The sequence below is a fragment of the Pseudonaja textilis genome, chromosome 3, assembly GCF_049901715.1.
Source record: "Pseudonaja textilis isolate UNSWEBS1 chromosome 3, rPseTex1.2, whole genome shotgun sequence".
Lineage (NCBI taxonomy): Eukaryota > Metazoa > Chordata > Lepidosauria > Squamata > Elapidae > Pseudonaja > Pseudonaja textilis.
In genome coordinates this window covers 159,293,502-159,309,706 of record NC_141992.1, presented here as the reverse complement: position 1 = coordinate 159,309,706, position 16,205 = coordinate 159,293,502, and the positions used below count along the sequence as shown (strand labels likewise).

The 16,205-nt window shown below is 34.9% G+C and overlaps 1 protein-coding gene across 3 annotated transcripts in view; it reads right to left on the bottom strand.

Moving 5' to 3' along the window:
• The window catches only part of SPIDR (scaffold protein involved in DNA repair), a 177,696-nt gene extending 162,190 nt beyond the window's left edge, over positions 1–15,506 (bottom strand). For 2 of the 3 annotated variants that reach the window (XR_015743192.1, XM_087931215.1), the window contains exons 1-5: positions 15,328–15,482; positions 13,808–13,963; positions 12,269–12,338; positions 7,779–7,943; positions 6,901–7,061 (exon numbers count right to left, since the gene is read on the bottom strand). Coding sequence is in view for 2 of the 3 variants with exons in the window: in XM_087931215.1 (XP_087787341.1) it covers positions 6,901–7,061; positions 7,779–7,943; positions 12,269–12,338; positions 13,808–13,963; positions 15,328–15,342 (567 nt within the window). In the remaining variant the exon portion in view is untranslated. Of the gene's footprint in view, positions 1–6,900; positions 7,062–7,778; positions 7,944–12,268; positions 12,339–13,807; positions 13,964–15,327 lie in introns of all 3 variants that reach the window. The other variant, XM_087931216.1, reaches the window with a different exon arrangement.
• Positions 15,507–16,205: the final 699 nt, after the last annotated feature.

Genomic DNA, 16,205 nt, shown 5'->3' with positions numbered 1-16,205 from the left:
AGTAATGCAAGACGGTTGGCACGTCTGGATGTGGCCTACATAGAGGCCGGGGATCCCAGCGCACATTTCACACACCCCTTTTGATCAAAAAATTTTTTTTGTTTAAAATAGAAATTTGTTGCGGAGCAGGGCCTAGCCCAGAAACCAATCAGCCGGAAGGTGAACGCCAGGCAGCTACCCCTGCCGGGCGGACCGGGGAAGGGGGATGGCAGAGCTGCTACCTCGCCTGCTGGGGGAAGGGCTGCGGAGCCAACGGACCCTTATTTCTGCGGAAGAGCCTGACAGAGAGAATGAAGAGCAGGCTGAGATATAGGCAGTCCAAAAACTGCCTAGTGATCAAATTAAAGAACGCAGCCTGTAAAGGGCCTCTGGCAATGGCGGACGGCCATGCGGCCACTCACAAGATGGTGGCTGCTCCTGGGCACACCCAAGATGGCGGACACCACAGGGAGCCCGAAATGGAGGCCGTGAATAACGGAGGCAACCCCAGCGGCGGCTAACTCCCAGACTAATAGAAAAAAACCTTTGGGAGGAACAGGGAAGCGTTTCCCTGGGCTAAAGGGCGTTCGCGGGGGGGAAACGGCGGCTAAAGTGTAAGGCAGGAAGGAACGAAGCGGCTTCGCACGGAGCGAGTAGGCGGCAAACGAAGGGGGGGGCAGCGCTCGAAGCGCTAGGTTTTTCCCCTGAAGAAAACGGTCTAAACGGTCCCCCTTGCAATAGAAACACTCCCTAGGGAGTTCCAACCTCAATTCCTGCGCTGACTGATGGAAGGGTCCAATTTGAAGCGACAAAAACTCTAGGGTGCTGAACGACCAGGAGCGAGAGAAAAACAGCCTGACTGCCACGAGGCTGAGCTAAAAACTGGGGAGCGCCCAGAGGACCACGTGATGGTGAGAGGCGTTCCTCAATTTCAAGCTCAGCCTGTGAGAGCCGAGACTGGAGCTCCTCCCAACCTGGACACTCGGAACAGCTCTATGGAAAAATTGATGGTTTTTTTGCAGCATTTGGTTCAACTACTTTTGCTTTCTATGTACCAGATTAAATTTTATTAAAAGTTAATATTTAATGCAATAGGAATAAGCACAGTATCAGTGTTTAATGCTCAAAACCGTCTTCAATAGTAAACCATAAGATCACGAATGTTTACTATGTTTTGATTAATATGTTCTGCTTAATATGTCGGAATCTTAAACTCTAATAAAGTTTAAGTTATGTTTTCTTTGTATCAAGTTAACTTCAACTATAGATTATAAACATGATGGGCTACAAATCCCAGTTACAGATTAACTAAGTTAAATGTTCTGACACCCATCTTTTAAAAATACAATAAACTAACATTTAGGATGAGTGCAAAAAGACTAGGACCAGGAATGATATCAGGACAAACGACCTAGTGGTTTAATCCTCTGGAATGAAAATAATTAAAATTCAAGTCATTTAAGAGGCTATATTTGTTATAAGAATAGCATATCATCTTGAGGATAATCAACAGACTAACTCGGAAAACAGCTGTGAGTGCCTTAGTATTTTGTATTAAAATATTGTCAAGAGTATTGTATTTTCAGTGTTTGTCAAAAGTAATCAAACAGCAACAGAGCAAGCAATTACAAAGTAGAATTATCAATATTTCAAAGTTATTTTTGATAAATTTAATATTCATACATTTAACCACCAGTTTCTCTTGCAAGCCTAGCTCTGTAACCTGCAAAGTAGCAAAGCCATTTACTAAGCGCAGCAAAATAGACCACTCAGCCCCGTTACCATAAAAGTTAATTCTTTGTATTATACCTCTATTCCCTCTCCTTCATTTTAATGTGGTATCACTCTGGTAAAATCAATGGCCATCTTTACACAATGGCAGCTAGCCTTAGTAAATCAAGATATGCATAAAAATATGAAGCCAAGAATTCTGAAATAATAGACATTGATACAAGTTAAAAATTGAAATTTACAGAACATGCGTCATGAAAGAAACATAAATAATAAAACAGTGTAATAAAAACAGAACAGAATGTTGGCAAGGAAAAGCATTTCATGGTCAATTTCCACAGCAGATTGAGGGGAAGGTGGATAAAAGTAAATTCCAGAATGGCTTAAAACAAGATTTTTTTTTTAAAGAAATGAAGGCTTGATTTTGGCTGTGTAAGAGCAAGCAATTTAAACCAAGGGAATCAAGGCTAGAATTGAAAAATCAACAAGTGATTGTGACAAGAAGCAGAAGAAACCAATTTTGTATGAATTTCGTGCAAGAAGATTGCACAAACTGATTATAAACAATGATATAACATAATTGCCAAAATGATTCACAGGAACACCTGTAAAATTACATGTACCATTAATGAAAATTTGGTGGGAACATAGAGTTGAAGAAGTAGTTGAAGATGAGCAGGTTAAAATATTGTGGAATTTCCTAATACAGACTAACAAAGCCTGGGCTTGTAACACATCAAATATAAATGTGGTTGAAAAAAGGAAAGTATGCATAATTGATGCAACAATATAGTTGAAGACAAAGAATTGAAAAACATCACAAAGTATCAAGATCTGAAAATCAATATTGAAAGATTATGGCATAAACCAGCCATATTGATCCCAGTGGTTATTAGAACACTGGGTGTCATGCCAAAAATTTTTTGACAGCACTTAGAAATTGTACATATTGACATTTCAACTGTCAAGTACAAAAGGTTACACTGCTTGGATTCTAACACATACTATATGGATACATTACATCCTCCTTCGTTTTTGAGAAGAAAATGCATATGAACACCAACATCATCTAAAGAACTGGCCGCTGTGACTTCACACTATTGTGAAGAGATAATAATTAATTGGTATTTCAGCTAACTACCAACACCTCTGGATAGTTCAAAAGTAAAAACATTAAAAATACAATAGGACACAAAAATTAAAGATGGCAAAGATGACAGAAGCCAGTCAGAAATAAAAATGAAACCAACTCACATAATCTAAGTGTTTGTGTATTTAAATTATATGTTAAATAGTAAATGTTCAGTTAGGTTCATCCAGATTTTATTTTGGCTTCAGAATACATTGCTATGTAATGCTATGGTTTGCTTAATATCCTGGTTTATTTACAAATTATGGAACATAATTTTATTGTTTAATCAAAAAAGAAAACTATACCTTTTGGCTGCACGAAGAAAGAAGTAAAAGAAATTGGAGGGAGACTATCAATCTATGTAGTGCTACAATGTACAATTCTATAAGAATATATTGTGGTAAGATATTATTATCTGAACAGAGTGTTAGAAAAGTTAATCAACCGTTACAAATACAGAAAACAGAATGAGATTTGTACACTTAACTCCAATACCTATGCATACAGTATTTAATCATATATGGAAACCTGTAGCTGATACTCCACTTTCATTCCACATTCATTTTTCTAAGTCTGCACTTAACAATAAAAATAATCACAACTAAGGATGTAAACTAGATTCCTCATGTTGCTGTTTGAATCATATCTAACCAAATAAAAGAGTTGGAAAAGACCTTTAATATCTTCTATTCCAACGCTCTGCTCAAGCAAGAGACCCTACACCACAATGGGTGTCCAATCTTGTCTTGAAAACCCCCAACAATGGAGTACCCACAACTTTCAGAGGCGAGCTATTAATTGTTCTCTCCGTTTGGAAACTTCTCCTTAATTTTATGTTGGATCTCTCTTTAATAAACTTCCATCCATTACTTCTTGTCCTACCCTCAGAGCTTTGGAGAATAGGTCGATCCTTCTTCTCTATGGTAGCTCTTCAACTATTGGAAGACTGCTATCATGTCACCCCTACTCCTTCTGTTTGCTAGACTAGACATACAGTACTTAGTTCCTGCAACCATTCATCACAGTTTAGCCTCTAGCTCTCCAAATCAACTTTGTTCTTCTTCTCTGCACTCCTTCTACAATCTCTTTTTTTTTTGTATCATAGTGACCACAACTGGACACAAGATTTTTAGTGTGGTCCTATCAATCCAACATAAAGCAGTATTATCACTTCACGTGGTTTTGATATTATCCCTCTCTTGCTGCAGCCTGCGTTGGCTTTGTTTGGCAGTTGCAGCACATTGCTCATACTCAAGAGGTTGTCCACTAGGACATCTAGATCCTTCTCAGTTACTTCTGTTGAACCAGGTATCACCTATTCTATACGGCTAGTCCTTGACTTACAACAGTTTGTTTAGTGACTGTTCAAAGCTACAGCAGCACTTTAAAAAGTGACTTATAACCATTTTTTCACAATTGCAATCTTTGTAGCATCCCCATGGTCACCTGATCAAAATTCAGATGCTTGGCAACTGGTTCATATTTATGACAATTGCTATATCCTGGGTCCTAACTCTAACCTTTAACCTTTTACGACTTTCTTACAAGCAAAGGCAATGGGAAAGCCAGTCACTTAACAACCAGGTTACTAACTTAACTGCAGGGATTCACTTATCAACTATTGTAAGGAAAGTTGTAAAATGGGGCAAAAGTCACTTTACAAATATCTCATTTAACAACAGAAATTTTAGGCTCAATTATGGTTGTAAGTCAAGCTTTACCTGTGTATTTATTTTTTTCTTGCCTAGTCTAAGAATAGCCAGGTATAATATCTAGAGCTAAATGTTTGTCTTGTCCATAACTTATTTATTCACTGAGCCCATAAACATACAAGACAGTCTTATTATACTGAACTAAGAGGCATGTAAACACTTTTTAAGCAATAAGATATAGCATGCATTTAATGTAAGAAGTTGTTAGTAACAGTTCTCTTGGTTAACTTAATTTGAGTTGATGTGAAAGGCAGCCTGTATTCAGTATATTTAGAATTTTCCCACTGTTTCACGACAGATAAGCTTCATGGGCTCAGACACTTTGAATCCACTGCTTTACAATATGCTCACATTGAAACATAGGAAGAGAAAGATACACCCCAGCTTTACCCTTCCAGGAAGAAGATAATTTGTATTTTTGAAAACTAAAAACATAACTCTAGGATAAGAGAGTCAAATATTAAGCTTTGTGCTAGGATATGGTGAAGAAGGCTAATTTCTCTTCAACCCAAGTTTAAACTTTAGAACTTCCAAAAAACAGAAGGGAAGTCTAGGTGGATTAAATGAGAAGGAAAGTCTGATTCAAGGTACATTATCTAGGAAGAAATAGGTGTCTCGGCTAAAAACTGCTAAATTTAATGTTTGTTTTTCCTGTGTTCAATTAAAAATAATTTATGCTCCTCTCTTTACAGGATTATATTTACTGTCAACTGGAACCCAATCATCAAAATTTGTTTTCACCTTTAAAGCAAGATTTCTCTTAGCAGGATAGCACCATCTTGTGGTCTGCATGAATTCTTGCATCTACTCCATATTCAGATTCTTTTCTTGTTCCATTTATTTCCAGTTGTTCTGGACTGGAATAACTTGGTAATCTATTTTTGCCCCAAAACCAATTATCTGCATTTTAATATTTAAAGCTAAAAGAGGCTGTTCTAGATTTACATGTTTTAAATAAAAAATTATATTAATTTTTCAATAGGGAAAAGGGCTGATACCTTAATCAAAACTAATATAATTGCTATTAATAGCACATATCAATTGCATTTTTAGTAATTTTAGTAATTAGTAGTAATTTAGTAGTATGGGTGTTTTTTCTGATCTTGATTAAAAGATCAGTGAAATTTAAAAATTAATTTAGAAATGCATTATCTCAATTACAATGCCAGATATAGAAGATATTTGGTCAAAGCCAGGAGGGACCATGCCACTCTTACAGGACAAAAAGATGGAGCCATCTTAGGGGAAAAGAGTGGAAGGCACACTTCCATTTCAATAGATTTAGTTATGCCACTAAAGCCATAAACCATGATTTACAATACATTATGGCTGGGTTCTTGTAACACATTAAAACATGCAAAGCTTAGTTCACTGGACCTCCAGACTGCTTACATGAACTGGAATCCACTTGACTTTATTTATTAAACCTATCCTCACCTCAATCAAAAACAAATTTTGTGGCTCACAAATAAACCTGTATGGTCATCTCTGGAGAAACAACTGATATTTCCCACTTTTGGGAACAAGAAGGAACTGTGGCCAGAAAATGCTGGCATTTTGGAACAGTATTCCAATGAAAATTAGATGATGATGATGATGATGATGATGATGATGATGATGATGATAATAATAGTGCTTCATGTCTCTCTAATCTTTAAATATTATTTCCCCCAATTTTTATGTTAAAGAGTTTCTGTTGCTTAATCTGTGATTAATGATGTCACATTTATCAGATATCCTATTACCTACTGATAGTTGACCAAACATAAAATTTTTACACCTATTTTAAAAAAAATACTTTTAATACTTCAGGGCAGGATAAAGCACAGAAAATTCTTTATCAACTTTCTTCTAAATTAAAACTTTTTAAAAAATGGTTCCTGTCTCCCTCTACTGGAGAATACCGAAATCCTTTATAAACCAGGATATTAAGTTTAAAAGAGCAAAACTGGTGAACCTTATTTATTATTAATTAAAATATTTCTTCCTCATTGCATGATATAAGTTTCAGGATTCCATGCATTTAATAAAAGAAAGGCTTCCAATTTAAAACTGGTACTGGACCGTGGCCTGTTAGCAACTGGGCCGTACAGCTGTAGGTGAGCGGCAGGCAAGCAAGCAAAACTGAAACTGTCTCATCCTTCCCACCACCCCCAATGGAAAAATTGTCTTCCAGGAATCCAGTCCCTGGTGCTGAAAAGGTTGACAACCAATGATTTTTTTAAAAAAAATAATTAAAATGCATTAAATTGTATACAATAATTTCCACTTCCAAATAGAATGGATATTTAGTCTGACAGCAAACATTCTGAAAAGATCTCCATCTTAAACATTTCTTTTTTTTACCTTTGAGGGTTCATCTTCCCTCTCTCCATCGGCTTTGAAAGTGCTGTTTGTGCACGAATCTGTGTCCAATATATCCAAAGGAGCTTCATTACCTTCTGATTCACTATAATGTTCATCATGCTCATAATCACTATCATTCTTCCACTCAATGAATTCAGGTTCTTCATAAAGGAATAGGGAAAAAAAACTTCCGGAAATTAGACATTTTTAAAACTATTAACATTCTCATGGATATTTATTATATTTCAGACATATCTAATTTTCTACATAGAATCTAAGTTAATGACTTCAACTTTGTAGATTTGATGGCAACTAAGACTTGTTGTTATACTTCACAAAAGAAAGTATACTGAATGTTATCAATTTGATTAATGGTATTATAGATTTATGAAGAGTATTTTATTATTACACTGTACACTATGGACATATTATTTGTTATTGTTGTAAGCTTGCATTTATCTGAATGAGTCTGTTAGACATATCAAATAAATAAAAATGTCCTATTCAATGTTAACACATAAACATATACTTTCTTCCAACTTTTCCCTCCTGATATTTCATTTGATTCTAAGAGTTAATAATGGAAGTAACAGCAACAACAGTAAGATCTGTGAAATATACGTAAATTTCCAACAAAGCAAATAAATAAATGTATAAATAAAATGCTAAAAAGTAGAAAGAATTCAGGAGTGAAGTTCTAAGACCAGACTGTTCTGAAGAATAGTAGAGCAAGACCTAGAATAGAATAGAATTTTTCCAGAAAAAAGGGGGATAGGATTTACTCTATGGAGACAAGAAAATGCAAATAGGGGAAACATGGCTTTTTGAAAATTAGAAACAAAAACTGATTTTTACATTGTGTACAGAAAATTTGTTACCTTTATTACACACTTTCTTGGAGATCAAGGCATACTTTCTATATTTCTTCATTTTCATATAAAGAAAATCTGAAGCTGCAATGTCATTTTCCTCATCTGAAAATTCACTCCCACTGGAACTCCATACAATGTCAGTAAATTCACAAAGGTTCTCAGTTTCTATTTCTATTTAAGAAAATTGAAAAAAATGTAGCACATTACTAATTTCTTCAGCTTTAAGTAAAACATCACATTACTTAAATATAAAATGTAATAGAAAATCCATTTTACACAACATTTAATCATTCAGAATATAAAGCTATACTTTTAAACATATAATAAACTTTAAAATACACATATAATTGGTCCAAATATTGCATACATTTAAGTAGCAGTAAGACTGTGATATATTTAAAGTATTAAGGGAACAAGAATTATCATATGTTCCAGCATACAATATACAATCTAGGAACTATATGAAATCAAATATTTCCAAATGGCAATAGCTATGGTTTATTTTTTCTCACTTTTTTCTCAGGAGCAGTTTCCAACTGGGTATTATACATGAAACGAAAAAATACTAAATCACTAAAACCCACTCAGAAAAATATACAAAATGGCTGGTAAATTCATAAATGTTGTAAGATATTCTCAATATCTTTTGAGAAGATATTTAGCTTTTACATTTAGCTTTTAAGATAAACTATGGCTTATTGTGATGGTGCAAACTGGCTCATTTATATATCCAAATCTGATGCCATTCCTTTTTTCTCCTTCTGAGTATAAGTACTTCAGAAATGTTATGTTCGGACTTCCGGTTTGGGCTTCTTCAGCAACAGACCGAAATCACGATCGTCCATGGTTTTGATCCATGCTCGCCGCTGGAGTGCCCCGAGCCACCCGGATTCGGGGCTGAAGCACCCCCTAGAGGTGGTGAAGAAGAGGGAGCTGTCAGCGGGGTTGAGGAGAGCCACATCTCTCCTCCTCAGCTGGCCATTACTCCCTTTCCCAAAGGCGGTTGCAGCAGTGGTCAGAAATGGTCACCTCAAAGAAGAACCCGACCAGACAAAATTGTGCAGGAGGAAGTTTAAAGGAGAAAGTTTGACTGACCGGGTTGAATGGAGAACATCTATTTAAGGTACCTGGAACCCGAATTTTAAAGACTAATACTATTCCTAAAAAAGATTTTAAGCTGTGAAAGAGAAATGGAAAGGAAATGGAATTGGCTTTTTTCCCTCTAACATCGACAGTTTTAACTGACTTAGAACATTAAGAAGAAGAGATTCAAATAAGAAATTGATACTAATCCACTTTGACATTAATAGGCTATTTCTACCTGAAAATAAAGTGTCAAAGGGATAAAGATTCTTGGATAATTTAAAAACTTTCTTTTTAAAAAAAAGAAAGAAATCAGCGGAGGGAAAAAGGAAAAAAGAGGGTGGAATCTGGAAAATGGAGGAGACCACCTGGAACTTAAAAAAAATGATAGTGGAATTTTAACATGGCTTGAAAAAGATACATTGTAGCTGAAACTTTGTTACAAGAAAACAAAGCCCCTAGAAAGAGAAAGTGAGAAAAGAAGCAAGAAACAGTTTGGATTATTGGATGATTCCTGGAACTTTGGATGGAGGATCCTAATGAAATAAAATAAAATCAACTGGGGATTGTTTAAAATTTTTTAAAATGGCATCACTTCTTGAAGAGTTAAAAATGAGAATTAAAGAACAAAAAGAAGTACAAGACAGAAGAGGATCTTTTGGCTTCTTATTTCAATTTTTAGAAATGGAGATTTTGAACTATGAAAAACAACAAGAAATGCTGGCAGAACAAGAAGAGCGGGACAACGAAGAAGCCATCTTCAATGACCAAGCAATTTTAAGCAGGGTAAAAAAGGGAAAGGGGAGAAAGAGAGTTAAAAACTTAAGTACTGAAGCAACAACCCAAAAAAAGAGTAATTTGAAAAGTAATCATAACTTCGGGAAGAAGCAGAAGGGAGGATCACAGAAGGGAGAATCAGATAGAAAAGGGAATAAAAAGGGGAGGGAGAAGAAGAGAGGGAAGAGGGAAAGGAAAAGAAGCTACAAAAGACAGAAACAAGATATAGAGGTACAGAAAAAATGTACAAGAATTAAAGGTATAAACCTATTTAAAAGACACAGAGACAATAGTTAAAATTTAACTTAAGGAGAGGATTCTGCAAAGGTGCGTGGGATAGCATTGTTATATTAGAAACAGAAAAGGTTTAGAAAATATGTTAGATGATTAAAGTGATAGAAAACATTTCTATTGATGTGTAGTGGAATATTTGTTTGTAAAGCGAATAAGGCTCTCAATGATTTTAAAAAAATGTTTAAAAAAGACTGAAAAGAAACATGGAAGATTTTTATCAGTTGATAAGATGATCTTGAATAAGAATAATAACTTTATTGACTACTGTTAATAAAACTATTGTTTGGTTTTTTTATTTAAAGACAGTAATAAATAAAATATGAAATATAGATGATTAAAGTGAAAGACAACTGATATTACTAGGTAATGTTTGTTAAAAAAAATAGAAATGTAAAAGATTGTTATTAATATTAATGGCAGAGCTGTACTTTAATAGAATAATTATTCCATTTACTATTGTTATACATATATACACAGATATATATACGTATGGCATTCAGCTTTGCTCAGGTATTTTCCCACGTCATTGTAGTTGTGCTTTTAAAGTTGGAGCAATGTTTCAGCAGAATCTCATCTGCCATCATCAGGCTTCTGTATCGTCTGACGAACACAATACAGAAGCCTGATGAAGACAGATAAGATTCTGCCGAAACATTGCTACAACTTTAAAAGCACAACTACAATGACGTGGGAAAATACCCGAGCAAAGCTGAATACCATACATGTAAGTAGCAGCGAAAACTTAAGAAAACAGATATATATATATATATACGTATATACTTTTTTCTTTTAAGAATTTAGTGTGTATTTTGAGGGAATGTACCAAGCAGAATTCGATTGAAAATAGGTATGTGTTATAAAATAGAGGTTAGAAAATGAATGTCATAACTGTAAAGATGTAACTTAAATTTTAAAATAAGATTTGAAAAAAGATACACAGGAGTTATACTCCAGTCTAGTAATTACAGGGGAAAATTTGTTTTATGAGAAAAGATAATATGAAATTGTAAACAGGACAGATGAAAGTATAAAAACATTGATTAGAAAGATTTTAAAAATTAGAAAAAGATATGTAATTGAATTAAGAAAGGAATGAGATAATTTAAAATAAGGCTATAGGAAGTAAAGAAAGGGAAAAGCTATTGAAAAAATTGTGAAAATAATTATAAGATATGGATTAGAATGTATAAGATAAATATGTATTGAGTTTATGTCTGAATGAAGAAGTGATAACCCAGGGCCACACTGTTCTCAAAAAAAGATATTTTATTTGTATTTGTATGTTTTCTGAAAACTTAAATAAAACTTTTATTAAGAAATGTTATGTTCATTGACCCCTAAACTATTATGACTTTTAAAATACATTTACTGTGTAGAAATGCCATATTTGATATTAACTACAGCTTAGCAGAATTAATTAAAAATTTAAGAATTTGCAAACTTTTTTGCAGTATATGAAAGAGGAACCTGCAAGCTCAGGGAAAGTTGATACAATATGATAAACTGCAATTTATTGGGATGCCTGAATAATACCTTGTAATTTAAAGAACTAATGTTTATCTTTAAATAGTTTTTGAATGTATAACAGTAATCAGAATTTTGATTATAATTTTAAGCAGTATTTATACAACAGCTTCTTGTACTCTTTACAACAATCCTGTTTTATATTCCAAAGATCATCTATTGGTTCAAGGGATTTGTACCAAGATCTTTCTAAACAAATCTCAGCCACTATGTTATCTCACCAACTAAAACTAAAGCTTATCAGAAATTTAACTGATCTACACACACAACTCATTCTGTTACTATTTAAGTAGGAACCAAAGATCAAAATATTGATTTTTTTTAAAGTTTCCACTCTTCCTATACCAGCAAGAGGGAATAAATCTCATTCTTACAACACATTCTTCTGTGCATTAAATGTAGCATATCACTTCTTATTCCTATATGCTTAGATCTGTGTAACTATCTTTTCTGTCGATATACTCTGGGTTATACTCATTAATTTATCTCACTGCAATTAGAAATGGTTAAACTTTATACTGTTTTTTTTTAAAAAAAAACCTCACAGGTTTGGTGGAATATATCAAAATCAACAATATCTTAGCATAAGCATGATTACAGTCATAGTGTTGCATGTTATTTATTTCCTTAGGGTTATAGAGTGCTTCAGGCACAGATGACTCTAAGTAGTGCATGTTCTAATTCTGTTAAGATTAAATTGTGTAACATAATCCAAAACAAACATATATTCTAAACAAACATCAAATTCATGAAGTATGAACTTGAATGTAATACAAGTAACATCTATATTAATAAAATGAAAAAACACAGGATTGTACCTTCACTTGAACTAAGCAATGATGCAAAAGACTTTTTAGCTCTAACTGGTTTTCTTGAAGATTCTTTGGCCTGTTTGAAGAAGAGAAGAATACACATAATTTAGTATTGTGTAAATTATATTTGTAAATTTTTATCAAAAGTATACTTTTAAAATGCTACTTCATGAAGTATACAGTTACCACATACTTCCGCTGCAAAACAAAATAACGAGTAATAGAAACATCGCAAATACATTATAAAACAGAAAAAAATATCCTTTCTGAACTTGAGGGCCACAAACAGTTAAACTGTTAACTATTAAAACTATTAAATGTGTTTTCCACTGAACACTAATAAACTTTACTCAGATTAGTTTTATTCTGGTTTCTATCTACTCTGGCAATAAATAAATGGATTTTACTGGATCTTCCAGACTTCCATCAATTCATCTCTGTAATTTCAAATTATTGAGAATGCTGCAGTCAAGACATTTGACAACTGTATACGTGTATATCCTATCCTTTGAACTATTTTGTAAGTAGAGCAATTGATTTTTTTTTTAAATCTTGGCAATATTAAACTCCTATGCAAAAAAATTCATTGTGACCCAGCCCATATAAATCAGTCATAATGTGTACTTTGAGGGTAGTCTCACACCATATCTCAAAATAAAAGCAGATCTTCTTGTAGGCATATCAGATATTTATTAGGAGCAACTTGAGGTCAAGGTAATCAATATTTTGACTTTCCTTCCTAGCATATTAATACAATACAAATAAGTAAAAACAAGCTTTTGCTTTGATTCTCCTCAGAAATATTTGGGGTACAGTCACTGACATGCTCCTAAAAAGCTAAAAGTGACGCCAGAAAAAAAAGCTTTTATGAGCTTTGAAGCAGCACTCTGCATAATTAGGAATTTCCAAGTAGTTTTCAAGAGAACTACATATAGGCCTGATTTATACATTAATCAGGGGTGGGATTCTACCGGTTCTGTCCAGCTCTACAGAACCGGTAGCTCTGAAGAGCAGCAGACACAGAACTGGTTCTGTGTCTGCTGTTGTTTTGGCCCACTGTCCACCTGGGCTTTTACCTGACCTTTATTTCCTGCTTTTTCAACCACAGCTGCTTGGCGCGACATAGCTGAGTTGAAAAAGCAGGAAAAAAAGGGCTTTCCCAACCGCTGTGCACCCGCACGAAGTGCTGCTCAGGTGTCTGGGCAGCTCAGCAGGTCGTAAATTGCACCCGCGCGACTCTTGCATGCACACACGACGCAAAGCAATCGAACCGGTAGTTGAACCGGTCGGATCCCATCCCTGACATTAATACTGAAATCAGAATGTTTACTTGTGATTTGGAAACTCACTTGAAAATGGACATGAACAAGATGAAGTGGATACCAAAAACAGCTACTATAAGAGTTTGGAAAGCAATGGGGAAATGAATAAGAAAGAAAATCCATGTAACTAAGCAATTAAGAATCATCTGGTAGTCTCCATAAACATTTTAACTCTTCGTCACCAAGGAGCAAGCTCTCCCATATGAAAACATAAAATATTAACCTCCAATGAAGATGAAATCTGAAATCCATCACCACAATGATGCCAGGCATCTGAAATAGAAGCAGCAGCCACTGGTGCATGAGGATTTTTCTCCTCTTCCTCTCTAGGGGTCTCACCAGGAAAACAGGCATGTTCTATATAGCATGATCGTTTCCTCTGCAAAAAAAGGTTTTTAAATCCATTTCTGCCATTATTTTTATCAATATAATCATGAATACAAATATACAATTGTAACGGTGTCTAACAAAACAAAATAATAAACCAACACAATGAGGTCTATAGGAAAAAAGGAAACTGAGTTCCAGTGCCACTTTAGTCAGCTGGGTGATTCTAGGCAGGTCAATCTCTTAGCCCAACCTATCTCACAGGGGTTGTTGTGGGTAGGAAGGAGTGTTATACATGTTTGCCACCTTGAGTTACTTATAGACATAATAAAGGCAGGATAAAAATCTAATAAATATAAGAAAATAGTTTTACTGCCAAGAGGAAGTTACAAAGTATTGTACATTGAGCCAAAATTTAAATAATGACAAAAGTGTTACTTACATAGATTCAATAGGCTACAATCACCTGCATCTGGGCAATCTATAAATCTGCAGATCAATTTAATTTTTATTCTACCAAAGGAAGTAATGTGAAAAATAATATTGGGAGAAGACAGGGCCATATACCAATAAAGGAGAATATTTGTAGCTCAGATTTCAAATGAGAAATCCCTGAGTTAGTTTTCTTGCAGACATTTCATTACCCAAACTAGGTAACATCATTGGTGCTAGTCTGGCATTAGATTCACATGGACCTATACACAGGACTAAGCAACATACTGCCTTTTTGTTTTTTGTAATCATAATGGACCAATAAAAATTCAATCACCTCTGAATATCACCTATTTTTATTTTAACCTCATTGCCAGTTATAGAGAATAAACATTACCCCTCAAGTCTTTCAGAGAAAACATTCTGAACTTTTATACAAAGCACAAAATACTTGTCCTTCCTCTACTGCTTTTCATTATTTCATATGCAATACCTACACAGTGGCCAAAATGCTCCACACAAGTTTTAGTGTCACTGTTCTCCACACACAGGGCTATTTAGGTACGTTGTAAGCACACCAGGAAACCTTTAGGTCCCAACCCATACAGGACCAGAGTCAAAATTAATAAAGAGGGTAATTAGTTTAATACCTATTTCCTTCTCAAACAATATTTTGAAGTCATTGTACTTCTCATTCGCCAAAGCAACCAAATCAACAAAGCCCCACTCACTTCTGACAATGCTTTTTTCTTTTGGTTATATAGGGTACAGTGTAAGATTCCGCCCCTGAAAAACTCAGGCAGGGTTTAATTACAGACATCCAGAGCTTAATATTCGTATTTCTGGGCAAGCGTAACTTTCTGTCCTTCTCGTTCTCTACAACGCTCATTAGCCCCCGATATTTAGAATTAATGGAAGAGGACTCCAACGTCCTACTTCTTCTGGGCGAGCCGTTCTACTACCGCCAAGAAAATAATTTGGTACCTTCTTCATGGCCATCTCCCCTCTTCAGAATGAGTCTCCCATTTGTCACGTGACGGAAAAGAAAGCGCTTTGCCGCTTGGGGAGGGCCGCTATAGGAATTCCAGCAGTCAAGTAAATACGTTTCTGTAACTGGATTGAGGCCGCGCCCCCTTCTCTTCCAGCTTGGCGCCGTTTCATCTGCCGAGCTCTGGATTGGGGAAGACATGGCAAGATACGTCTGACGTAATAATGAAAGCGGATGACCGTCGCCTTTTTCAACCGTTGGCTTTGGCCACACGGGGGCGGTCGCATATTAAGAGCCGTTTCTTCGGTTGCGCATGCGTTCTCTGCCGAGTCTTCTCAGCAGCAAAAATTGCTGTTCTCACCTCACTTGAGATGAGTTGAGGAGATGCCAGCAAAAGGAAAATTAAACCTCAAGTCGTATGTATGTATGTACTAATATGTAGCAGCGTATAATGATTTGACTAGGACTGAAAAAAGGCAATGCCTCAAATAGTTGTGGACAATTCATTTTTTTCATCCCTAACCTATATCTAAAGATATCCTGAGCAAGTTGGTGGAATATGAATATAATAAAAGCATACATATAATAAAAGCTTACAAATGGTGTTCAGGTTACTGAAACTAATCGAATCTATTTTAATGGAACTTAAAATACATTTGAATTATTAAAACACAATTATAAAGTAACAGAAACCTAACCCATTTCACCAACTCAAGCCTATTTATGAAAACCTGCTTGTGCTAAAAAAAATGCCTGCCTGTATATATGATGAAATCATCAGAAAATACTTGCATTGAGACATATTTAAAACTGAGACACTAATATAATTTTCCCTTGCCACTTTGTGCCAATTGCTATGAAGAAAATAATTTAA